Source organism: Oncorhynchus tshawytscha, linkage group LG05 (assembly GCF_018296145.1).
Source record: "Oncorhynchus tshawytscha isolate Ot180627B linkage group LG05, Otsh_v2.0, whole genome shotgun sequence".
NCBI lineage: Eukaryota > Metazoa > Chordata > Actinopteri > Salmoniformes > Salmonidae > Oncorhynchus > Oncorhynchus tshawytscha.
Window position 1 is genome coordinate 13114853 of NC_056433.1, and position 26950 is coordinate 13141802.

General features: G+C 43.4%; 3 protein-coding genes across 3 annotated transcripts in view; all 3 read right to left on the minus strand.

Annotated features, from left to right (window-relative positions):
- Nucleotides 1–711: 711 nt before the first annotated feature.
- Nucleotides 712–11727, minus strand: slc30a1a (solute carrier family 30 member 1a). The gene is made up of 2 exons (XM_024419708.2): nt 9537–11727; nt 712–3363 (listed from the first exon to the last, which is right to left on the minus strand). Exons 1-2 carry the CDS (start codon nt 10126–10128, stop codon nt 2456–2458), a joined length of 1500 nt encoding a protein of 499 aa, XP_024275476.1. The 5' UTR covers nt 10129–11727; the 3' UTR covers nt 712–2455.
- A 733-nt stretch (nt 11728–12460) lies between these two features.
- On the minus strand, nt 12461–18995 carry nek2 (NIMA-related kinase 2). The gene is made up of 9 exons (XM_024419709.2): nt 18604–18995; nt 17891–18108; nt 16215–16455; nt 15281–15363; nt 15055–15181; nt 14598–14829; nt 14223–14277; nt 13935–14011; nt 12461–13498 (listed from the first exon to the last, which is right to left on the minus strand). The coding sequence occupies exons 1-9, from the start codon at nt 18697–18699 to the stop codon at nt 13287–13289; spliced, it is 1341 nt and encodes a 446-aa protein (XP_024275477.1). The 5' UTR covers nt 18700–18995; the 3' UTR covers nt 12461–13286.
- A 4787-nt stretch (nt 18996–23782) lies between these two features.
- Nucleotides 23783–26950, minus strand: part of lpgat1 (lysophosphatidylglycerol acyltransferase 1) — a 78077-nt gene continuing 74909 nt past the window's right edge. Inside the window, exons 7-8 of the mRNA XM_024419710.2 lie at nt 26822–26928; nt 23783–26649 (exon numbers count right to left, since the gene is read on the minus strand). Coding sequence (XP_024275478.1) covers nt 26498–26649; nt 26822–26928 — 259 coding nt within the window. The 3' untranslated portion in view covers nt 23783–26497. The remainder of the gene's footprint in view (nt 26650–26821; nt 26929–26950) is intronic.

Consider the following 26950-nt stretch of genomic DNA (forward strand, 5'->3'; position numbering starts at 1 on the left):
TTCTGTCAAATTGCCACCTGATCAGCTTTATTCTTTCTAGAGACTATTTCAATACATACAAAATCCCATTCTAAATGGTGTTACAGAGGAAAAAAAAAAACTTTAAACCCAGACAATAGAGGCCGACCCCCACCTCCCTGAACCATTTGGTCACATTTCCCAATCACTATGGGTAGCAGCCTGGGACTCAAATGTAAATAAAGTGAAACAGTGAGTGCAGTGTTCAGTCTGGCCTGGTAAAGGCCAGGTAAATGTAGGCAGAGAGGCAGCAGGACACTGGAATGCTGTATAGACTACTAGAGCAGTTTGGCTTTGTGGAATGCTCCCCAGGGCTACTTACATAAGGCCACCTGCCTCAGGGCTGTTCACTGGGCTACAGAGCTAGGCCAGGGGCTAATATGGCATACTGCCCTGCCTGGAGATGGACGCTAATTCTCAGTCACGAATTACATTTGTTCCCACTATAGATTCCCTTTCAAACGTACTGTAGATTCACTTTCAATGTAGATTTATTGTGGAAGACTGCATTTGAAATGGCTAAGAAGCAGTATGGTTACATGTATTTTCTAAGGCCTTCAAGTGGCTTTAATGGTCTTACTTCTAGACCAGTCTGATGGATCAGTATCATTGCAGATATTAACTGAGTGTGTGACTTAAGTGTAGACCTAATGTCCAAAGAAACAGTATGTAAATAGACAGACACAAAACAACTTAACTGTACCAAACAAGCATGTTTAATTTTCACAATGACACATTGACAGGTACTGTAATATATCAAAAACACATATCTAAAATCCAAAAAACGACAACTCAATTTGCACAGAGAGATCGAGTCTCAGACACCGAATAATAGTAACCAGACATTTTCAAAACAAAGGAACGTGTCAAAATGCATTTCCCAATACAATGCTTCTATACTGCATACACATTCACTTTGAGTGGATATCTGAAATGCATCCTTGAATCATCATATAAAACGATATCTTTGTGATGTTGATAATAAATGATACTGGATGAGGAATGATCAGATTTCCTTCTATTAAAAAAGGCCACTAAGATTACTGTCAAATCGGCACATGAAGCCTAACAAACTCATTCACTACAAAGAAAGGAGAAGCTTAGGCCCAAGTGACATTTTGATAAAAGTTATTCTTGCTATCTGAGAAAACGAGGAAGTAGGCTACTGTCTTGCAGCACTGTTAGCTTGTTTTGAAGCTCTGTGATTCAAAGAACACTTCAGTTTGGTCATGCAACGTCACAGCAGAAGGACTAGAAACTAAAAACCTTCAGCATGGATTTTGACTAGGTCCCTTCCTCAACATATTCATGAGGAATATTAGTATGAATTTCAACAACCCATCTGAATGTCCTCCAGCATAGATTTAAAACAATATAGTTGTTGACATTTTGTAGTACACATTTATTTCAGTGATAGACGCACAGGCTTGCAAGGCCGATTTGATGTTTGTCGAAGTTTGCCAATACAAGCTAGGCTAACCTACAGTACTTATTCCAACTGTACTCAGTGCCATTTAAAATCAGTTTGAAATAAAAGGCGAGGTGTGAGTTTAATTTTTTAAACACAGCATCTGCATTCAACTCACAACAGCCATTAAAACAGAGTCAAGGCCAGAAAAGTCTTAATTAAAAGTAAAATGCACGATTTCAACAAAAAAAAGTCTACAGCATAGATGGTTGGTCAAATATTCAAGTGGCAGAACAATTACAAAAAATGTAATCCATCATCCAAACTAAATATTATGAAAGCATTGACAGAGAGAAATAGATCATTACTAAACTTAAATACATAAATATTTTTGTTGTAATATAATCATTTTCCATTGGGCGCCCAAGGCTAATAAAATAGAGACGTTCAAAGCCTATCCAACAGAAATGTAATAATACATAAAATGAAAGGTTCAGAGATCGATTTTAAAAACCTGCGGAGTAGACAGGTGTGCGTTGCCTTGCATATGTAGTATTTGCTCTTTGTCCTTGTTGGAGTCTCCCCTTGTCCCTTCTGCCCTGCATTGAGAAGCTTTGGCACAGAGACACCATGGAGGGACAGGACCACACACACACACATCACAACATGGTGCTAATGAGGGGTAGGCCACACATGCAGCAGGCCAGACCAGGCTGAACCCCAGCCTGGGTGAGAGGTGAAGTCACAAGTATCATCAATGTGCTGCTCTCTGTGACACTCAGAGAGTGGGTCAGGGGTGAGGGGGGTCAGGAGGTAAAGGTGGCTAGGGGTAGGTTGTGGAGGTGGGGTAGGCAGTGGGAGGGTTAAGGGCTCAGAACAGAGGGTGTCATCAAACCAGACCGCGGCGGAGCCATTTTTCAACCCGTCTCCAGAAACCGAGAGCGCTGTACAAACGACAACCCGTCGGCAAGTTTAGCCCGCACTTGAAAAGAAAAGAAAAACTCCTCTGACTGTCTGGTCTGGTCTCTCTCACAGAGAAGACTCCACCTCTCGGGTGATGACGACCTCGGGCTCCGGCTGAGGAACCACCTGGACAACTGCAGTGGCCGCCTGCTCCAGGACTGCTGCTCCCTGTGGGGTCTCGTTGATTACATCTATGGCCGAGGCCGCCAGCGCATTCCCCTCACCACTCAGGATCTTCTCCGAGCCTACCGGACCAGCACCAGCCACGCCCAGCTTATCAGCAGCGCCACAACACAGCTTAGGTGCGCACTGTGTCCGGCAGGAGAGCTCGCAGAGGGAGGCACTTGACTCGGAGTTGATGGTAACAAACTCAGGCTGGATGGTGGTGGCGTGGATGCCCTCGTCATGGAAGAAGTCCTTGATGCGCTTGGCCACGTCCATGTAGGATGTGGGGTCGTGACACTTTATGTGCGCCGTGGCGATGATGCGTGAGCCCGCCAGTTGCCAGATGTGCAGTTCGTGGATGGCCAGCACGCCGTCCAGCAAGAGCAGCCGCTCGTTGAGGCGATGCATGTCGATCTGCTTGGGCACCGTCTGCAGGAGGATCAGTGCAGACTCCTTGAGCAGTGGGTAGGTGGTGTAGAGCAGGATACCCACCATGATGATGCACAGCGTGGGGTCCAGGTACAGCACCCAGCACGGTCCCACCACGGTCCGTTGAAAGCTAGAACTGTTGCCGTCGGTGGAGTGGCTGTCGATGCATGGGTTGAAGCAGGTCTCGCCGGGCGGGCACGGCCGCCATACGAAGGTGAAGATGAGGGCGTTGACCACCACGATGACAGAGCCCAGGGCGTCGCCCAGCACGTGTAGGAAGACGCCGCGCATGTTGAGCGAGGCCTCGTCGTGGCTGTAGTCCAGCTCCTCGTAGGGAGCGCTGCCGTTCATCTGCATCTCACTGTCGTTACAAACAATCTCTGAAGGAAGAAGACAGAGACGAGGGGTTAAAGAAGTACAAGGGAGGCAAAAGCACAGCCCTGTCACAAATTCATCCTTCCTTCCTTCTTTCTTAGCTACCTTGAAATAAGCATCAACCTATAAGTGATTAGATAGTGGTCACTCTGCTTTCACCTATCCCCAATGACAGGCAATTCCGATAGGTAGAAAGGATGCATTTTTACAGAGCCCACATTCGAGGACAGAAGGAGGAATGTCAGAGAAAATGGTGGGGACTCTTCCAAGGGATGGAGAAAAGAAAATTGAGGTTGTTTTTTTTCAAAGACGAGGAATGATTAATACATAAATCGTGAATGACTCACGTGTCCAGCTGCAATTTATCAGCTGACTGGTCCAACTACTGACCCAAACAGAGCATAATGATTGATGACTGCGTCTGGGTTTTTGGAGGACATGGTTGAGGTACCGTAAGTTACGGCTGCCCCAGGTGATAAACACCATCATAGGAAGCTAAGTCGTGTTAGACAGGAAACCCATTTACTTTGACGTGGGAAAGAAAATAGGCCATAATACATCACCCGAGGCAGGCCTCCAGTTCTAGACATGAACTACAACCAGTGTATTGGTGGAAGCCAGTAAATTAACCAACCAGTTCTAGACATGAACTACAACCAGTGTGGTGGTGGAAGCCAGTAAATTAACCAACCAGTTCTAGACATGAACTACAACCAGTGTGGTGGTGGAAGCCAGTAAATTAACCAACCAGTTCTAGACATGAACTACAACCAGTGTGGTGGTGGAAGCCAGTAAATTAACCAATCCCAACAGACTCCCCTGCTTAACACCTCGAGGAGCTTCAAATTGTCTGCAGACAAGTGAGACGGCCTAGCACTACGCTAAAGCTCATACAGTTACATAATGGCCAATGGTACCAGAACTAGTGCTAGACTAATAGCCTCTGGCTTGGCACACAGCGACGTAGGGGAAAATCATCGGGCTTATAGTCCGGGTGTCGGTCAATGCCTTCGATGATGTATGGCTGGGTGGCAGCGACCAGTGCACGGAGAAGAGAGATGGGCTCAATTTATTGAAACTGGCAGAGCCTGACAGGCCTAGGGTAGGGGGCAAATGACAGTCTCCTGATTCTACCCTTTTCTGTACCAACAGGAAGCAAGGCATAGGGCAGCACTCAGTTCCCAAACCTTAGTATCAGCAAGAAGATGGTCAAACAGTGTTTTACCTGAAACTGGAGGATCACCAAGTCTAAATCATGATATCCTGTTTATATGATAAAACAATAGGGGACATGAATCCCTGAAGGCATGTGACAGTGATTTAACACAATTATAAACAGAAAGAAAAATGGCTTATAAACACATGGGTTTTGTGGAGCCAACTTCCTGTTATGGGTGTAGCAGCACCAGTAGTGACAATAGAGATTACGTGTCTTCATAAAAAGGTCACGATTTGAATGTGTAACAGTTCAAATATTCATGAAACTTACCCAATGCAATTGGAGTAACCAAATCAGGATGGTGGAACTCCCACCAGTTTGGTTTTGTAACATGTCATGACTTGTCCGCCACCATGTAAAACACGTCATACTCATTCCACGGAGGGCCAAGTGTCTGCGAGTGTTTCCATCTCTTGTACTTGATTGATGAATTAAGGTCACTAATTAGAAAGGAACTCCCCTCAGCTGGTTGTATAGGTCTTACTTGAAAGGAAAAAAACAAAAAGCTGCAGACACTCGGCCCTCCGTGGAATGAGTTAGACAGCCCTGATGCAAGACATCTGCAGGCTGAGTGGGGGCTAGATTCTTCCGATAACAAAGATCAACTCAAAACAAACTTATGTTACAGTGAGGGTGAAGGGGGCACAGGTTAAGGAACCATTAGGTCTTTCACTGACAAGCTCAGAGGCAGAACCTCAGAGGTCATAATTATCCAGTTATTGCCTGATAACGACATAAAACATGGTTTCCTAAAGTGATGAAAATAATGAATGGGTTACAAGGTCTGTCTTGCGCTCTCATTAACTCTGCTAAAGGTACTTCAAAATGGGTGTGCAGAATGGACACAGCCATGGACCATGTTGTTCTGTATCAAGTCACTGCTGATACCAGTCGCTGAAGTTTATGAAGATAACAGCCCTGTCCCGGTTCCTGTTCAAAACTTAAAGCGACTGGCTGGATTTCATCATGACGCTGCCAATACAGCTTTGACTGGTCTGGTAAAAAGGCTCCTACAGCTTACAGGGCAACAGATGATACTGATGATGCCCAAGCCAGGAGACACACATCAGCGCAGTTACACCTTTGAGATTGTAGTGGATATTGATCCATCTACAATACTACAGAAGAAACACAGCCAAGACCATGTGAGACTGGTATCTTGATCAACAGGGCAGTTGTGTTGAATGTCCCTCCTCAAAGGCAGAAATATCAACAGGTTTTAAGGTCATTTCCATGTAAAAAGGACCCATGAGGACCAACATGTGAAGTCCATATAAGCATGTCAAATTGGGTGTCAAATGAAAGCTAAGAGTTTATTTTTGAGAAATTACGACACACATATGTACAGTACCAGTCAAAAGTTTGGACACTCTTACTCATTCAAGGGTTTTTCTTTATTTTTAGTATTCTTTGCATTGTAGAATAATAGTGAAAACATCAAAACTATGAAATAACACATATGGAATCATGTAGTAAGAAAAAAAAAAAGTGTTAAAACAAATCTAAGTAGCCACCCTTTGCCTTGATGACAGTGTTGCACACTCTTGGCATTCTCTCAACCAGCTTCATGAGGTAGTCACCTGGAATGCATTTCAATTAACAGGTGTACTTTGGAAAGAAATTCCACATATGAACTTGTATCTTCTTAATGCATTTGAGCCAATCAGTTGTGTTGTGACAAGGTAGGGGTGTTATACAGAAGACAGCCCTATTTGGTAAAAGACCAAGTCCATATTATGGCAAGAACAGCGCAAATAAGCAAAGAGAAACAGTCCATCATTACTTTAAGACAGGAAGGTCAGTCCGGAACATTTCAAGAACTTTTAAAGTTTAACCAAGTGCAGTTGCAAAAATCAAGCGCTATGATGAAACTGGCTCTCATGAGGACCGCCACAGGAAAGGAAGACCCAAAGTTAGCTCTGCTGCAGAGGATATTTTCATTAGCGTTAACTGCACCTAAGATTGCAGCCCAAATAAATGCTTCACAGAGTTCCAAGTAACAGACACATCAACATTAACTGTTCAGAGGAGACTGCTTGAAAATCAGGCCTTCATGGCCGAATTGCTGAAAAGAAACCACTACTAAAGGACACCAATAATAAGAGACTTGCTTGGGCCAAGAAACACGAGCAATGGACATTAGACCAGTGGAAATCGGTCTTTTGTCTGATGAGTCCAAATTGTAGATTCTTGGTTTCAACCTCTGTCTTTGTTAGACGCAGAGTAGGTGAACAGATGAGCTCCACATGGGTGGCTCCCACCGTGAAGCATGTAGGTGGTGTGATGGTGACACTGATTTATTTAGAATTCAAGGCACACTCAACCAGCATGGCTACCACAGCATTCTGCAGTGATACACCATCTGGTTTGAGCTTAGTGGGACTATCATTTGTTTTTCAACAGGACAATGACCCAAAACACACCTCCAGGCTGTGTAAGGGCGGGCTATTTGACTAAAAAGGACAGTGATAGAGTGCTGCATCAAATGGCCTGGCCTCCACAATCACCCAACCTCAACCCAATTGAGATGGTTTGGGATGCGTTGGACCGCAGAGTGAAGGAAAAGCAGCCAACAAGTGCTCAGCATATGTGGGAACTCCTTCAAGACTGTTGGAAAACCATTCCTCATGATGCTGGTTGAGAGAATGCCAAGAGTGTGCAAAGTTGTCATCAAGGCAAAGCATGGCTACTTTGAAGAATCTAAAATATATGTTTTGACTTGTTTAACACTCCTGGTTACTACATGATTCCATGTGTTATTGCATAGTTTGTCTTCACTATTATACTGCAATGTAGAAAATAGTTAAAATAAAGAAAAACCCTTGAAAAAGTAGGTGTCCAAACTTTTTACTGGTACTGTATATACACGCACATTTTTTTTGACAATCATTTTCCATCCTAAAAAGTATGAATAGGCTTTGATAAAAAGGGTATTAGAAACACAACAAAAACAAATGTTGAAGTAAACACCCCTACCAACTAATAAACACATTTAGTTTAGGACAATTTTCAGCCTTTTGTAAGTTTAAGAAACCTGACCTTGTGCCTTGAAATTCCATTGCCAAAAACCTGCATATCTTCAAGATATTTTCTAATTTCTCTCACTCATAGAGGGAGGATAATGACATTTCACAGAAGTAACAAGGTAGACCTATCAATTAGTTCAATTATGAAGTGATTAAAACTAATGTGTTACCAAATCAGTAACAGACTTCCTGAAATTGTATTGGCTACAATGGGAAATCAAAGTAGTCACAAACCACAATTGGGTCGACTGTACTGTTCTCCTTTCCTCTGGCATACTGTTAGGCTTATGTTCAGATGAAATTTGGGCAGTCCGCCCTGGCCTTAATTTCAACGCCCATAGACGTCTGGACTGACCTTCATTTGGTCCAAACATGGCCATCCATGATTGGTACAGTACATTCAATACATCAAAGAGTGTAGTACAGTAAAGAAAAGTAGAGTAAAGTTCAGTAGAGTACACAATAATTTACTGTACTATACTCTACTGTTATGTGCGGAGCTTTAATGTCAACTCTTGTGAAACATAGGTGTCTATGGTTGGCTCAGATTTGGTCCGGTCCAACCAAATTGGATCTTGTTTGATGACGGAGCTCTATAAAATAATAGCCCGTGTGTAGAATAATACCTAAATATAAAAACGGAGGATATTGCATGTTTATACATTTGTGTACCCATTTATGATACGTCACCATGATGACAATGACATTCATATAAACAATTATGCATTTCTGTGTAGTACAGTTCAGGGACCCATGATAATATTCCGTTACTGCAATTCTGTTACCGGATGTAAATCCACTTATTTTTTTTACCTAAGGTGTTATGTCATAGCTGACACCCCATTCTTTCTGCAAACAAAGTTGAATCTGAATTTGCAATATCATTACATTTTGATGACAGAATATCTCATTCTAAAATCAAACAATACATTTGACAATGTTTCTACGATTCTACTAGATAAGATACATTTTATTTTAATGGTAAATCTCTTGACTAACTGGGTAAATTAAGATGGCATACGCCTACTTACAATACAGTTGAATGCATATTCAAACTTCCATTTGGGACTTATATTAGCTTACTGATCAACAATATTTGCATAGAAGCATCACTCCAGCATGCCACACCTGTATGGAAGGACATCATATAGGCACTGCCTTTAGTTTGAGAATATAAAAGGACATATATTAAATGAAAATAGGTCCACGTAATGTCATGTTTTGGGATCAGGGATGATTATGAAACTATTATTTTTTGTCAATTTCCATGATCTGGATTTAATTTTAGACTCCAGGACGCATCTCTAAACAACTCCACATGAGCCCTATTATTGGTAAATTAACTAAACTAATATTTGCAACAGGAGTTCGATTTAGGACACTGTCAACTCATCCATATCTCTCAATACTTCACCTATCTGTTGGAGAACGAGCTAGCACGCTGCTGATTTTCTCTGCTGGACATTCCTCGTCATTGTGCAGTACTCCTGGCTCAGGCAGTGATTGGCAGCTTGCATAGCAGCATTTTTGCAATGATCGAGAAGTACGAACAGACTACAAAAGGTTCATATCGACCCCACCGATTATCCGTGGTTCTCAAAAAAATACTAAAAAAATAAAAAAATAATGGTTTTTGTTTTGCATATATTTAATTGAGTCTCGGGCAATTCCATCCTTAACAAGAACACCACAGAGATAGGTTAGATGGACTAATGATTGCTACATCTACGTTATTTAGTCAGCAAAATCCCAGAAGTTTCAGTTATTTTAATAAATTCCCTGTCTGTGTGAGATTGTGTGAGTGTGTGCTCCGTCTGCCCCCACTCCCCAATAAAATATCTTATTTTAAATCGATAAAACCACATAGCTAGCCAAGTACAGTGGTTACAGCATAGCTAGCTACTGTAATTGACAAATGATTAACATAACTCACCATGTCTACGTCTCTCGGTGTTGACGCCATTAGGGGGGCTGTTGTGGCTTCCTACCAGGTTGTTGGTCTCCTCTCCTGATGATCCATTCGGTCTTTCTGACTTGCATAGTTTACCCCGCTTGTTTTTCTTATTTCCATGAGAATGGCCTCCTCCTCCGTGGGAGTGCCCGTGTCCACCACCTGCGTGTCCGTGGAACAAGCACAGCCCGAGGAGGTTGACCAGGAGCCCTGCGGCCCCCACACCGATAACTACATGGGGTTTCTCGATTTCATGTGGGTTGGTGAATCGCTCGACGGCCTCCAATATTATGGTAAAACAGAGAGCTGTGAGGAACACTGCGTTGACCAGAGCCCCCATCACCTCAGCCCGGATCCATCCGAATGTGTTTTTATTTGTCGACTGTGTTTTCTGAGCGAAGCGCACGGCCACCAGAGCCACAAGCAGCGCTATGACATCCGATAGCATATGAAAGGAGTCCGAAAGCATTGCTAAAGATGCAGTGATCCGACTGACGACAACCTCCACGATAAAAAAGCCAAAAGTCAATGAAAGCATGCATATTAGCCGCACACGATTAGGTTCACAAGCCATTTCTCTCCGCTGATCACTTGTTAACGCTAACTGAGATAGCTATAGCTAGCTAGCTAGCTTACGATATGCACGTACGATGTTACGGTATACTAGCTGTAACGTTAGCTACAACATGCGAGCCAATCGATAGGCATATGATGCGATTCCACCACGTCTTGTAAATATTTATACGGTCGCTAACAATTCGTCATTGTCGTACGATTACCACCGACTCCAATTCCAGATACAGCTAAGACCGATGTTGGTTCCTCAAAAGCAGACAATTGGGAACATTCAAAGACAAGGGCATATTCCAGAAACGTTGACCGTAGACTCCGATTTGCAGACGGCTGAAACTTTGCACCCGAGCCGGTAAAGTTTCCACACGGAATAAGGCGTCGGAGGGGCACGCCCTGGTCTTTTGCTATTGGTTGTTAGGGATAAAGTAGAATTTGGTTGGTCAATTTATACAACCATTTCACGTGGACGGAGCCCGTCGTTGCTATGTAGCCACGTTGAGTAATGCAAACATTTAGACGTTGCGGACTCCTCCAACATTCTGACTCATCATTTTTTAGGATGGTGTGTAGCATCGGCACACGGCCCCTTGTCTTATTTCTGTGGTTAACAAAATGTTATCCATCCGAAATACATTAGGTTAGACTACGTTTCAAACACCCAACTGAAAAGATGACTAGTCCTACTAGACTATAGGTTTAAATAAAAATCGACGTATTATTTCGCAATCTGTTAAAACACTTTTGAGAGGTTAAATGTCCTGGCAATACTTCAATAGAATAAACAACTTTGAATGCATCTAGGACTGGGCCCTCACATTCACAGGATTCACGTTGGTGGAAGCGCTTTACCTGCAGATTTCTCCAAAGCCACTATCGAAACATCTTTCAACCTTTCCAACATGAAGAGAAAATATAAGGATAAACGACGACCTCATGTGGGAGATACTGATAACTACAACCCTTTAGATACACAATAGCCTACGTACATCACCGGGCTGTACATTTAGTTTCCCATTCCATTGTTTGAAGTGAAACAAGCCAGTCAATCACCAGATAAACTCTTTACGAGGTGTGCATGGAGATCAATGCATGCAACAGAAACCTTCCATGTAGAAAAATAGATAATGTAGATATACATTCTGCGACAGTAATCACTCTGATTACATCGGCATTAAATGTTTACAAGAGGCCATTCACTACATGTTATGTTCCCACATAATTTACATGACCAAATTTAAATGCAAACTTATTATGTAAAAATGTAAATTAAGTTTAGAAACATACATACCAAGAGTTGAACTTCATGCAACCAAAATAATGTACATGATGCCAATTTGAGATGAAAAACAGGAGACAATTCAAGGGTAAAGGAACAATAAAGCAAGGACAAAGGTCAATCAGTTGACAGTTCAACAGAAAGTAATGCCACGTTCCTATCTTGTCGGAAACTCAGAAATGTTCGACTTGCTTGCTCGTTGTAGAAAAATTATACCGAGTTTAACCACTTGGGAAGTATCAGAATCAAACAATAAGAAGCTCCTGGCAAATAACTTATGTTAATTTTAAATCGGAGATTCTGAATTTCCGACATTATGTGAACGCAGCATGGAACTTTGCACCCGAGCTGCTTAAGTTTCCACTTTCCACACATAACTAGAGGAAAGCCCTGGTATTTTGCTATTGGTTGTTAGAGATAAAGTACAATTTGGTTGGTCAATTTTTACAACCGTTTCACGTGGGCGGAGCCCGTTACGTAATGCAAACGTTTCAACGTCATCGTTTGGAATGCGCCGCGAACTCATCCAAAATTCTGACTCATATTTTTAGGATAGTGTGTAGCATCTTCACACGGACCCCTTGTCTTATTTCTGTGTGGTAACAAAAAAGTATAAATCCAAAATACATTAGGTTAGACTGCATGTCAAGCACTATTACAAACTGAAAAGACTTGGCCTACTAGACTATCATTATAAATAAAAATGGTGTATTTTTTTCACCCTCTGTTCAAACATCTTCGAGGGTTAAAATGTCCTACTTAAATAAACTGAACTTTGAATGCATCTAAGGCTGGGCCATCACATTCACATGATTCGCTTTGTTGGAGGTGCTTTGAAGAGAAAAGGACATCTACATCATGTGGGAGATACTAATAACTACAAACCTTTAAATGTACAGTACATCAACAGGCTGCAAGTGTTTCCCTTTACATTGTTTCAAGTGAAGCTAGTCAATCACCAGATAAACTCTTTACTTGGTGTGAATGGAGCTCAACACATGCAACAGAAACCTTTCATTTAGAAGAGATAATGTAGGTCTACATTCTGCAACAGTAATCACTGATTAAGTCTGCCTTTAATGTTCACAAGAGGATACTCTACTTATGTTCCCACATCATTTTCATGGCCAAACTTCTATGCAAACTGCTTATGTTTAGAAAACAAAAACATGTAAATGAAGTTTAGAAACACATTTACCAAGAACTGAACTTCATCATGCAACCAAAATAAAGTACATGATGCCCCTTTGAAATGAATAGGAGACCATTCAAGGGCAAAGGTAGAATAAAGTATTAAGGACAAAGGTCAATCAGTTGACAGTTATTCAGAAAGTGGACCTGTCTGCAACAGACATTTGTTGAAGGTCAACAGTGCCTGTTCTTTGCCAACCCATCCCAATATCATATTTGCAAAACATTGACATATTTCCAGAACAGAAGTGTATGCAGGAGTGTACACCTATTTATACATCTTCAGATAATGTACTAACATTGCCCTTAAAATATATTTTAATGCCACCATACAGTATGTACATAGTAGTTATAAATCACTTATTCACAAATCAGAACTTGAGTGCAATTCTGTGCATCAATAACATATTTTAAATGTCAAGGTTGAAAAAAACACAAAACACCACAAAAAAATATATCTGGCACACAATATTTTGGTCATTTCACCATAGTATAAACCAATCACCATGATACAAATAAATTAAAAGCTACATAATTTCCCAATGGACCACTAGGTTTCAATAGCTCTGAAACTAATGTTAGTCAGGAAAACTAAAGCAGAGACCTGATACTTCTGGGTCACACCTCTGACAACCATATATTCATCCATCCACATGACACTGATAGTCAGGCCCTAAGCAGCAGACTGTGGGCTAGCGGATGCCTAGGATCTGCCAGCTCTTGAGCTGATAGAGCCTCTCCACCTCCCCCAGGGCCTGGGCCCGCATGTTGGCTGCCTGTAGCCTCTTCTTCAGCCCCAGCTCCTGGCTCTTCACACTCTGCTTCTGATCTGGCCTCTGGTTCTCTTTGCTTTCTCCGGCAAAATGGACCTTCTTTCCAGGTGAAACGTTCTCCTCTCCCTCATCTAAGGGGCCAAGACGGCAAAGAGTTATACAATTTTATTGAACTCTACAAAAAACAGCTCAGATAAAGCATTCTACAAAGGAGGGTCCTCTGGGATTTTTCAGACTACCCAGAAATGTTAAAATTCACAACTTGACAATCAAATATGCTTCCCCCTTGTATTTAATTTAAAAACATGGTTACCCCATGGCTACTGTATATTATATTGAACTTCAATTACAAAGCAAAACAAGTATCCCTCATTTACCTCCTGGTTCCCACCCTATGTTTGTTGCAGGTTTTATTGCACTAAAAAATATATATACACATTCACAAGGTTAAAATGAATAAATACACTAAAATGCTCAAATTTCCCCAATTACAGAAGTGAACACAATGCAATGCTCAGTTCTTCTCAATGTTCAGGTGGTCCAGAGGCCTTCGCTTGACTCCCATACCCATTTCATTGGAATAGAGCAGTGGTAGGGCCTTCTGCTGTTTCACCAAGTTGTAGCTCTTCAACAAACTCTCCGCTCTAAAACCAAAAGCAAACATTGTTGGGAGTCAAAATGGATTATACCCGCTTGCAGTTTTATAGCAAGCGATGAGATTATAACACCAAAGCAGGAAGCAAAAGTAGCATTAGCACAGCTTGGAGGAGGATTAAAGCCTTAGGATTTAGTCTGACAAACAGCAGTTTGCTGCATTTCAGGTAAATTAAGTGATCCAAGAGAGCACCGTTTTACCTGGCAAGCTTCTCATTTGATAGTCTCTCGCGAACACAAAGCTCCTGCTCCCGCTCTGTAGGAGGAACACATTCACCAGATTTAAATTAAACATACCTCAGGTTACAAACAAGTCAGTCTGTGTATACTCGGTAGCATAGCCAGTGACACATTGACCTCCTTTACAACCAATCATTTCAACAAGACTGACCCCAAAAAACATGCACGTTCCAACACCACAGGTTCTCACTGTGACTAGGACATTATAGGGTCCAGGGTTAGGGGTTGAATACATTGTCAATTCAGGACATTAATTGAAATGGACATTCACTTCCTGAATTGGCTGAGCTAAAACCAGAATTGAGCCCGACCCTGATAAGGGCAAATGACACTCACGCTCCAGCCTCTCCTCTCGCTCCTTCAGGGCCTTCTCCCTGTGCCGCAGCACCTGCTCCTTCAGCCTCAGCGCCGCAATAGTAGGGGTGGTTGAAGACTCTGCAGGCTTTGGTTTCTCTGGATCAGCCGACCTCCTCCGGTGTCTTGCCTGTGCCCGCCTAAGTTCATCGGCGACCAGGTCCGCCAACAGGCTGCTCTGGAGAATGGACTCAACGGAGGGCCTCAGGTAGTCCTGGCAACAAGGCACAACAGTCAAATCGACAAAGCAAACTGGCAGTTTGAGTACAAGGGAGTGAGGGATTCAAATCTCTTGACGTTGAAATTGTATATCGAGCAAAATTACATGCTTGGTGATTCAGACAAACAATCATCTCAACAGAAGTGCAGCAGTGAGGAGTTGCTCACAAGATGCCCTGAATTTCATATGGAGATCAGTGCTGTGAAACATGTTCCAAACCTTTAAATGGAGCATTCTGGACAGGAGTGTATTCAGCTCCTCTGAATACCGGTAGGGGATTCTCCTAAACTTTCCCTCTCGGATCTTCTCTGCCAGCTCTTTTTGGTTATAAGCTGTGAAAGGAGGCCTACATGGAAGAAATGCATGCGTCAAGACTTTAATCTCATCTAATGCATTGACTGGGGGATATTGAGTAAGAATAGAGATGACAGGCAAGGTTACTCACGATAAGGCACAGAGTTCGTACAACAAGCACCCCAAGGACCAGATATCTGATTTCTCATTGTAGGACATGCGATTTATTTGTTCCTGTAAAATATGAAAAAGTGTCCACACATTGAAAAACTGATTAGAGAAGCTGAGTATTTCTCTAAAATCACAATGAAAAAAAAAAGAAGATACTTTTAAACCATAATCATAGTTCGAGTCGGTATTGACAATTTCCCCGCCGTGGGGGAAAACACAAGGGAGTACAGACCGCCAGCAAAAAAGGCCTCTATATACACTTTGCTTAGGAGTGCATTTCACACTACTTTTGGATTCTAAATTGGATTGTAAGGCTCGTATGAATGTCCTGCGTAATATAATGTGTCATTGTAGACAATCAACTGCATAATACTTAAACACTTCAAATCAGTTAAAATTCCCTTTGGCTAACTTTGCCACAACCTATATCATTGACCTTTAGTATTCTAGCTCAGTGGTTCCCAACCTTTCTCAGATACTATACCATCAAATAAATTTCTCTCTGCCCGGAGTAACCCTGGAGTACCCCCTCATGTGAATTTTATCAGTAGGCCTCTGATCTCATGAATCTTCTCTTCAACCCCTTGTGAATAGGCCAAGTGCCCCCAAGGCGTCCTAGTAACCCGGGTTGGGAAGCACTGTTCTAGTGAACTACTGCATCAAAAATAGGTATTCTAAGATCACAATCAAATGTAATCTCACCGAATATTCAAGCAATAATCAAAACATTGGAAGAGATTGAGAACCCATCTCCCAAAGACCACAGTAAATCTAGGCTGTTGAAAGGTCGCAGATGGCGAACTGCAGTTATCCCCCACGGTGGCCGTTGTTCACAGGGCTACTTGTTCATGACATGAATAGCGACTTGGAGTATAGGATTCACAATTATATGATTGCCTTTGCTACGGACTCACAGGAGACATGTAGTATGGGGTCCCGACAAAAGTCTTTGCGAAACTGGTGTCATGGTTCAGGATACGTGCGAGACCAAAGTCGCCAAGCTTGACATTCTGCTTAACATCCAGGAAGATATTGGCGGGCTTAAGATCTCTGTGCAGCACTGTGGCCCCACCATTGCTCCGGCGATGGCAGTCCTTCAGGGCAAGAGTGAGCTGTGCCATGACTCGCATGATGAATTCCTCCTCCAAGTAACGCCTGGACACCAGGAACACAACATACAAGTTTCATTAGTCACATGTAAGGGATACACATGGACGATGTCTAACGAAATGCTTTCTTGCAGGTTTCTTCTCAACAATGCAACAATAAATAATAAAAATGCAAACATAAAGTAAATGGCTCAATAGAATAAACATTTTAGCACAAGTATAATACAGGAACACGCAATTTATAGTCCAAAATACACACGTGTATGGGGGGGTATAAACTGGGCAATATAATAAGTGTCTGGTAGCAGCAGTTGTGATGTGTATGTAGCATGAATGTGTGTGTGTATACAGTGCATTCGGAAAGAATTCAGACCTCGACTTCCACATTGTTATGTTACAGCCTTATTTTAAAACTAAATTGTTTTTATCCCCCCTCATCAATCTACACAATACCCCATAATGACAACGCAAACAGGTTGACATTTTTGCAAATGTATAAATAAATGAAAGAACACATTTACATAAGTATTCCGACCCTTTACTCAGTCTTTGTTGAAGTACCTTTGGCAGCGATTACAGCCACGAGTCTTCTTGGGTATGATGCTACAAGCTTGGCACGCTGAAATTTGGGGAGTTTCTCCCATTCTTCTCTGCAGATCCTTTCAAGCACTGTTAGGTTGGATGGAGAGCGTTGCTGCCCTGCTCTTTGTCGGGGTTCAAGTCCGGGCCACTCAACGACAGTAAGGAGACTTGTCCCGAAGCCATTCTTGCATTGTCTTGGCTGTGTGCTTATGGTTGTTGTTCTGTTGAAGGTGAACCTTGAACCAGTTCAAGGCTCTGGAGCAAGTTATCAAGGATCTCTGTACTTCGCTCCGTTCATCTTTCCCTCAATCCTGACTAGCCTCCCATCCCCTGCCGCTGAAAAACATCCCCACATCATGATGCTGCCACTACCATAGGGATGGTGCCAGGTTCTCTCCAGACATGACACTTGGCATCCAGGCCAAAGGGTTTAATCTTGGTTTCATCAGACCAGAGAATCTTGTTTCTCATTGTCTGAGAGTCCATTGGGTGCCTTTTGGCAAACTCCAAGCAGGCTGTCATGTGCCTTTTACTGAAGAGTGACTTCTGTCTGGCCACTCAACCATAACCATCCTACAGGGTGGCAGGTAGCCTAGTGGTTAGAGCGTTGGGCCAGTAACTGAAAGGTTGCTAGGTCGAATTCCGAGCTGACATGGTAAGAATCTGTCGTTCTGCCCCTGAACAAGGCAATTAACCCACTGTTCATAGGCCGTCATTGTAAATAAGAATTTGTTCTTAACCAACTTGCCTAGTTAAATAAAATAAAAAATTCAAAACTCACAAAGGGTGTTGCACTGTCGCAGTTCACCACCTAGTGTCAGAGTGGGATGGCCATCAGAGAGGTGTATACATGACACATGATGGACAAGGGAACCAAGGTCAGCACAAAACACACACACCTTTCTTTGATGCATCTGGTGATGAGGCTGGAGAGGTCACCGCCTTCACAGTGCTCCATAACGATGTACAGTGTGGTGTTGGTCCGGTCAATGATACGGTCATAATATCTCACAATGTTTGGATGCTTCAGTTCACGCAGGAGATTGACTTCGGACACCAGCATCTGCTTCTCGCTCTCAGCCATTGTGCCGTAGTCCAACTCCTTCCAAACTAGAATCTATGACGAAACCCAGACAACAGAACTAAACATGTATTGATTGGCCAAAGCTTGTTGATGTTGGAAAACATTTTAAAGATAAACATACATAGTGTAGGGTACTTGCTAGCTACCTGTTTGTTTTACGTCAAATCCTGGTTTAGCTAAATGTTAGCAGTGTGGTTCATATGTACAGTTAGCTATATAAACACGAGCCATATCATAAAACCACACAGTTCCTCACAGTTGTAGGCAAACATGGCAAATGCTTTAGTATTGCTGATGTGGGGAGTCCTGGTGTTGTTCCCCGCTTAATGTCCAATGAGGTCATTTCTAAAATAAAATATGTCTGTCCACTTAGGGGACACCTTTTGTCTCGTCTCAAGAGCATCCCCCAGAGGCAAACGTTACGCACTGGCTCTGGTTACCTTGACAGGTGCAATGAGAGTATGCAACGCAAACATAGTTAGCTAACGTTGGTCGAACAACGCCTTACTAAACGGCGGAAACACTTACCTTGGCATCAGATTTCCTCCGTATTTTCTGACATTTTCCGTAAGACCCTGACCCTATGGTATACAACACCTCATAATCTTCAACACGAGATGGCATTTTGTCGTAGCGAACGTTAACGTTACTAGTATATAACTAGTTAGCTAAATGCAGATTGCAATGCAAAGTAGCTAACGCAGCTATCTATCGAAAGCAATAACGACTATTCTGGACGTTTTCTTTTTTTAAATATCGTTAGCAAACGTAAATGCTGACTATATCTCTCCGATAACGTATTGATAAAATTGCTTGCTAACTACTCGTCAAAACAACGTGTTTTATGTTGATAACACAAGCGACGAAAAGGAAGCAGGGATTCCTTGCGGTGGTTTCAAATTGGTGCCTGAATTCTTCAATGTGATTGGTCCGTCTACTACATATAGAATACTCTGATTGGCTGTAATGAAGACACAAGCTGCTGGTTGCTAGGCATCTGAAACCCGCGAGATTTGGCGCGGTTGTTTAAAGGGGAATAATTATTTTGCCGACGGGAACCGTTCTGATGATACCTCAGTGACGGAAACGTTCTATCAAAGACAGTACGATTGCGTGGGAAATAGATTTGCACACCGCATTTGTCCAAATTAAAATGTAGTAATGTAATAAGTACACAGAACCCCACATGTCATGTAGGAGACGCGCTTACCCAGAGCGATTTACAGGAGAAATTACGGGGTAAGTGTCTTGCTCAAGGGCACATCGGCAGATTTTTTCGCCTAGTCGGCTCGTGGATTCGAATCAGTGACCTTTCAGTTTGCGACCTTTCAGTTACTGGCCCAACGCACTTAAACGCGAGGCTACCTGCCACTACGTGTGTATCTCACCACAAGGTGGCAGAAAAAGCTAACTCTACTTTTATCCTGCCCCATGAAACTGAAAACTGAAGGTGGCCACTGTCCATGCAAGTTAGAATAGAATAGCTTCGAGTGATTGTCTAGTTCTTCCACACATCTATCTGATAACTTATCAAAGTACATTAGGTCCATCTATGCCAGTTAGAATATAATAAAACAAAATATAATAAAAGAGAATAGAATATCCAGTGTAAATAAAAAAACATTATTTTCGTGAACTCTACAATTCCGCTCAGATTCTAGTGGATATCAAGATACAGACAGCCCTGAGCACTCTTGGGTGTTTTTTTAGTTTTTTTTTACATATGCCTCATTGACTTTAATCATTTTCTGCTGCTTAGCTTGTCATTGTGAGAAGATGTGGCAGCCAGGCTGAGTTCTCTGTCTGTCCCACAGTCCCAGAGCAATGATGAATATGATTATCAGTCTGCATCATAAATCACTGTGTTAGACATTGTTAGCAGTTGACCTCACATAGTAAGTGCCACATTTTGTGATCAACTGATCTACCCTCATCACAGAGAAAGTGATACCCTACAACACAACACTACTCATTGATTTACTGCCTCCATTGACAGGGCGGTTGTTTGGCGTTTGTTCTAAGGTTGAGTGGGCCAGCTAGGCTAGATGATAGGCACCCATGAAATCTGCAGAGCGTATTGATTACTGTGAGGTACGTTGAAACTCGAAACAGAGACCTCACGCTCCATCCGGGGATATCAATAGCCCTTTACCTGGGTCATATTCATTCATGCAACACCATCGCAAAACATTTTACAACAGAAAACAAAAAATGAGCATTTCTCATTGGACACGTGCAGGTATTCCTTCCGTTTCAGTCCACTTTCTTCTGTTTAGTGCCTATTGAGCATGACCCTGAACTTGTTAGTGTGAAATGATCTCGTCGTTGTCATCATATCACCAAGCATCTTCCCTGTTGTGATGCACTCTGTGAAAGACAGGGGCCCATGTAGACAGGCTAGTTTGCGACAACAATATCTAATTCCAATTATACCTGTGCACTTATTAATTGCCCCAAAAAGGTCATTGCCACTAGGGCTGTTTCCATGGTGCCCTCTCATGCACACAGGGGAGGCTATCGGGAATCAAGATCCAGCAAAACACAGTATCAATCCTCAGCAGCGGTGTCATGTAATTAACAAGGCCACCTGCAGAGTCCCTCTAGGGGCATACCGTGGTGACAGGCATCTTTGAATTACCCCCGTGTCACTCGTCTCTCTCTCCTGCCGTCACACTGTGTCGTACACACACACACGTCAGGAGGACATGGCAGGGCTCACGGTGCGATGTAAAAGAGTCTGTCTGTCACCACAAAGGTCATTTCCTACAGAGGGGCTGTTATGGTACCAGCGTCCCTCTTTCTGTAAGCAAGTCAGGAAAGTTGGGGTGCTTAATGTGAGGCTGACAACCAAAACAACAAAGACTGCCGGGGGCGACTAGGGCCCCTTGGGGGGCCACGCTAGGTGTTACCCATCTCTCTGAGGGCCAAGAGCTAGGAGGGAGAGACAGTGGAACACGTTTGAATGGCACACGATCACAACAGGGGTGTCAGTCAGTTTTCATGTCTATATCCTTTGGTCTTTTTATATACCGTGTGTGTCACTGTGTATATGCTTGTGTACTGCGTATGTGTGTTTATGTATCTGCGTGTGTGTGTGTGTACCGGACATGCCCCTATCCGAGGAGTTGGTGGGTCTTTGGTGTCACTGGGCATGGAAGGTGGAGGAGCTGGTGGCTGCAGCCATGTTGCTGTACTGTGACATTCATCTGCCTGCGTCCCCTCAGACTGTCCTCCATCGTAGGTCACCCTGGCCTTCCCCCGCAGATCACCCTGGCCTCCCCCTGCAGATCACCCTGGCCTCCCCCTGCAGATCATCCTGGCCTTCCCCCGCAGATCACCCTGGCCTCCCCCCCGCAGATCACCCTGGCCTCCCCCTGCACAGATCACCCTGGCCTTCCCCCGCAGATCACCCTGGTCTCCCCCGCAGATCACCCTGCCCCCCCCCCGCCACTTTGCCAAGTTTTAGTGTTTGCTGACTCAAGGGGAGCAGCCACGAACCACAACATTTATCAACCAGACCAGAGCAGCCGAGCATGAAGACATGGTACCCTGTGGAGCTATGCTTGTGATGCATTTAGTGTAACTGTCACTGCAGGCATTCTGGGAGCGATGCTATAGCCTAGCTTACCTGCGGCTGGGCATGGTGGAGTCTGTGTGCAGTCAAGAACATCCCGGTACGTGTTTGTTTCTACACTGATGTGTTCACGTTGGCTCCGGGGTGAAGTTTCCCTCAAGGGACAGATCTAGGATAAGCTTCCTCTCCCCTAATCCTAACCATCAGTGGGGGAAATGCAAAACTGAACCTAGATCAGCATCCCACAAAAAAACAAAACATTATTCATCACGAGGGACCACAGTGGCTCATGGTTCTGCGTACCCACATCATATATATACATATACACAAGGGTGGCCGGCTGCCAGTTGCCCATCCCTGGTCTAGCGGGAACTTCATCCTACACCTTTCACATGTGTAAAACAGAAAATTACTAGGCCTTCAGAGAAGAATATGTATGGGGTTGTTGTAAATGTAGATTATTAATATTAATTCTGTAGTCTCTGGCTTACGCTGGCCATGAAAATGCACAGCTCTGACACTTTGTGAAGAAAGGAGATCCCTGGTCTGACTTTGGTCCTCCCTCAGTCGTTTGGTATGGAGATGACGCTCTGGTGTGAATCCCAGATTAGTCGTTTTGCAGGTCAGCAGGGTCCTTAGTCTCTCCTGTGCATCTTTAATCCCATTTTCCAGCTCACTTCCCAGTGCCTAGGCCCTGGCTACCCATTGGCTGCCTGCAGCCATGTGGCTCTCGCAGAGACCCGGCCCCCCTCCTCCTCCCTTCCCCCATCACTCCAGCTGCTATGGCGATGACAAGCCAGGCCGCCCTTGCTCTAGTTCCTCGCTTATCATCCTATACATGATGTAACATTTTACTACATCTGCCAGTCAGGCGGCTTAGTTTAACAAGTGACCACAAGGCCTCTCATTCATGACCTCGCCCCATAGTGGTTTATGCCTACCTGGCAACAAATAAATGCAACAATCTTAGTAATTCAGTCCTGTGCCAAATGATAAGCCTAGAAGGATAAAGAAAAGTCTGCAGTGACAGATACTCTGTGTAGATAGAGCAAGTGTCTGTTCAGAAGGGTGCGAAATGTGACATTTTCAGATAGAGATGCATTTTGTAGAACAGGCACGATATTCTGTCATGCAAAATTGGACATAAAATTGTAATTAATAAAGCTGACACTATCTGCAATGTTCTATAATGTGAAAACACACCAGGAAGAAAGGTGGTGGCATTCACTCACTTCCTCTAATATGGGCTGTGTTCAGAATGGCACAGCATAGCAAAAACGTTTTGGAATGGGAAATGAAAATCTATGAACGAATTAAGTTGTGCCTCCTCGGTTTGAAGGGTTTTCTTCCTAAGGACGACCCGTTTCAGAGCTGAAAGAGGATCTGTAATGTAAACCGTTGGGTCCCTGTGGCCAAATGACAGATGCCACAGTTAAACAAAGAGCAGAGACCAAAAGCAAGGACAGGCTTTAGTTACCTGGAGACCGCCCTGCGGCAACGGCATCACTATCAGTGCCTATATCAATAGAAAATGAGGAAATAAGCCTGACAATAAACCTGACAGATGCAATCAGAGCACCATAAATCACTATTTATTGTGCTGGGTTTCAGTGTGGGAGACAGGGGTTTGCTTACTCATACCACTCCAAGATATAGAAAAAAATACAAATACATTGTGAAAGAGTTTGATTCACAAATGTTACGCTCTCCTGTTGTTATTTTTTAGTTCTTTCCTCACCTTGAGACATGGCTGAGCTGCAATTGTTTTTTTTCTTCTTCAAATTAAGGAGTAGGCCTTCATTAAAAATGCCTCATGCACCGCAGTCTAAGTTCAATCAGGTCTCAATAGCTCACAAGTATATCACACATTCTATGAGAGTGACATACTGTAATTCACCCTCTCTACACATTCTCAATATATTAGTGAGATAATGGCTCCTAATAAAATGTATATAAATATATTTTTCAATTTATTTACATAAAACTCCAACAGAAGTTAGTGTGCCATCTGAAAAGGGGTGCGTCAGACACTTCAAAAACCAACATCAAATACTGAGTATGAGGCAAAGAGAATGAGGCAGAGAGAATATGAGGTAGAGAGAATATGAGGCAGAGGAAAAAACAGACAAGCTATCAGGATCTTTATGACCATCACTTTTATTCCAGCACAAGTTCTTTGTGTTGTAAAATGGCTGTGTAGCTAGGAAGAAAGGGAGGAGTACAAAATGGAAAATTACAGAGTTTCTACTGTCGTTTCTTAAAATTCTTAACGTTGTCATTGTTTTTCTTTAATAAAACCATATCTAGAAAATATGATTTTCCCCTGCCTTTCTTTGGAGACAGTTAAAAAAAAAGAAAAAAAAAAGATGAAGCTTCATTTTGTGTCACTCTCTCACATTGAAAAGCAATCTCATGGGACCGGCACAAAGATGACCGCTAAAAATGTACGTCCCAATCCTCAAATTGACTCCTGATCTCCCGAACCAGCCAGCCTTCTGCCTTTCATACACAGCCTGTTACTGGACAGTATTATCCACAGTTTAAGAGGTAAGTCATGACTAAAATGCATTCCGTTTGCATTCCTTAGACATCATGATTGTAGCTGTTCATCTAAAGCATAATACCTCTTAGGTGTGTATAGATTTTTTGATTAAAAAAACCCCATGGTATTATTAAAACAACTTTTGGGAGAGAATTGGTGCATAATTGCTGGGCCGTGTCTGAATTCCCCTCCAATGTGAAGAGTGATTTCTTCCTGGATGGTCTAGTTTCAAATCAAAACATAATACCCTACCAATAGACAGCTTCTTGGTACCCCCCCTAAGATCTAAAAGGACTGGAAGAGATCAGTAAATTGGCAATATCTTTAATAGGCTAGGTGGGAGATTTGCCATATACTGCACACATCAATCAAGTCCTTTTAACATCTCCAAGTGGGAATCATCCAGTGCCTAGGGGGAGGGGCCTATACCCTGTCCCATTACTTCCACCAATCCAACCACTTCAGAGCTGTGATTATGTCAAGAAAGATAGAAAGGAAAGGATGCATTTCAGAAGTATTCCAACAGGGCCATATGTGTATCAATGAGCAGTGTGACAGTGCAGGAGATGAGAGCCTGGCCGAGCCCTCTGGATTCATGAAGCGCAAATGAATAACATCCAGGTCAGAGGTCAAACCAAAGGTCAAGGAACAGGGAAGTGACTTGTCTCAAAAGCCGTTAGCTTTCTCTTCCTCATTTTTTTCTTGTTCTTTAAACATTTATGATATTTCAAAATTAAAAACAAATCAGAAATAGTACAGACCAAGAGAGAGATAACATCGGTTGCAGTCCCTCACAACATTGAATTTCTTCCTCAGCTTCGTTATGTACAAGAATAAACATACCCATGACGTAAGTACAACAGTTCAAGTCATTTAAAATTGAAATAAAATCTGACCACTAATAGTGATTTGCTGTCGAAACTCCGTTATTGTGGAGCAGAGCGACATCAATTATATATATATATAGGGGGGGTATGCTGTAAATTTACAGTAACGACACCTATGAGTGTGTAAGCCAAAATCTCAAATTTAGAATGCAGAGCATTAGGGTAGCCACATCTATAAAAATAATATCTTTATTATGTCATTCCCCACCCCATTACTTAGATATTTGTAAAACTACAGTATGGAGTCCAATGGGGGTAAGTTCAGCTTCGTCCTCTTTTTTCAGTTTGGCTCGCTGAGACGTTCCTATGTGGACAGAGATCCACTCTGCTCTGTGTGTGTACGAGTGAGGACAGGGGGTGGAGAGGGTGTGAGGGGAGTTTGTTTTCAGGGTGGATCGGATCAGAGTGCTGTCCCAATGTGCCATCAGTGTTCTGTCATCAGCTTATGGGCACTGTTCCTCCTCCGCTGTGTCCTCCTTCCCCCCCTTGGTTCCAGAACCAGGTACCCCCAACCACATGTTGTGGAAACAGTCCTAACCAGAGCCTGACATCGTCGCCAGCGTCCCCTTAGGCCCAGACGGAGGGCTGCTAGTGTAAACAAGAAGATTCCCCTGCAGTCAGTCAGTTCAGAATACTGTCGAAGACAGACAGAGTAAAGTCTCCATGACTTCAACATAGATAAAGAGCGACGACGACCACAACAAATGCAATGGCCGTTGTTAAGGGGAGGGGCAATTTAAAATAAACAAACATTAACAGCTACCATTCAGGAATATTTCCTGGAGTAGAAGAGGGGGGTAGTAGGGATCCTTTTAGTGCAATGAAGGCTAGAGGAGAGGGGTTGGCATGGTAGTCTCTGATGGTACATACCACAGCCCCCCCTCTCTGTAGGGTGGGTCAACCGCAGAATCAGCAGGCCTGAAGCGAGGTCCAACTGGGGGTTGGTTCACCCGAGGGTGGGGGTGGGTACAATGGCAGACACAATGCATACTCGCACACTGTAAAACTACACCTAAAGACCAGGAAGAGAGTCCACTTGAAAACACCCCCAGTTTCAGTCCTGAGCCCCATTCTTGATTTGAGAATGAGGCTCCATTGGAGAGACCAACTAGATTGGGGCGTTTATATCCAAGTAGTAAGTTTGTGTAAATGATTCATGTTCAGAAGTATGGGCTTCAGTCAATTGTGTGTGTGTATGTCTGTCCGTCTGTCTGTGTGTGTAGGTATTCATGTATCCAGGGGGGAAAATAGCCTCCAACATGGTCATTTTTTTTCTCAGTTTCTCCCGGTTTTTGCTAAATGTACATTCATCCATCATAGGGAGGAGAGATGGCGCCGGGGCGGGCGAGCCATCGACTGATCCAGAAGCAGTGCCATTAGGGTCTGGTCCACTTTTAAACTCCATCCTCTTCAGCACACTCAGAACAAACAGCAGTAGAAGTACTGGAGGACGCTGTACCACAGGTAGCCCGAGGCAAAGGCCAGGGATTGGATGAGACAGAGCCGCACGGGGTCAAGGGTCATCGCCCGGGAGACGGCCTCCTTCTGGCCTTTCGGTGGAGGGAAGGCTCCTGTTGGGGGGGGACACGGGAAGGAATACAGTCAGCGACATTGTGATCACGCCTCAATGTGGAGTCACTTCTCTGAAATAGAGGGAGAGAGGCCAGAAAGAGAGAGCTCAGAAAGAAAGGGAGAAAGAGAGGAGGGAGAAAAAGAGGGAGAAAGAAAGCAGTGAATACCGACCTGTTTCGTAGAAGTGAGCCAGTAGATCCTCCTTCTCCACAAACCTCTGGTACAGCCAATCTGTCAGGGGCTTGGTCTCTACCGGAACCTCCTTTATGGGGTACACCCTGGGAGAGGATCAAGGGGAGA

What these genes read in the sequence shown, in the direction of transcription:
- slc30a1a (XM_024419708.2), bottom strand. Translation starts at nt 10,128, where the DNA reads ATGGCTTGTGAACCTAATCGTGTGCGGCTAATATGCATGCTTTCATTG. An exon ending in CACCGAGAGACGTAGACATG is followed by an intron (nt 3,364 to 9,536) that starts GTGAGTTATGTT and finishes TTCTTCCTTCAG; the next exon opens with AGATTGTTTGTAACGACAGT.
- nek2 (XM_024419709.2), bottom strand. Translation starts at nt 18,699, where the DNA reads ATGCCATCTCGTGTTGAAGATTATGAGGTGTTGTATACCATAGGGTCA. An exon ending in GGAGGAAATCTGATGCCAAG is followed by an intron (nt 18,109 to 18,603) that starts GTAAGTGTTTCC and finishes GTTTCGTCATAG; the next exon opens with ATTCTAGTTTGGAAGGAGTT. An exon ending in ACCAGATGCATCAAAGAAAG is followed by an intron (nt 16,456 to 17,890) that starts GTGTGTGTGTTT and finishes CCTGGTGTCCAG; the next exon opens with GCGTTACTTGGAGGAGGAAT.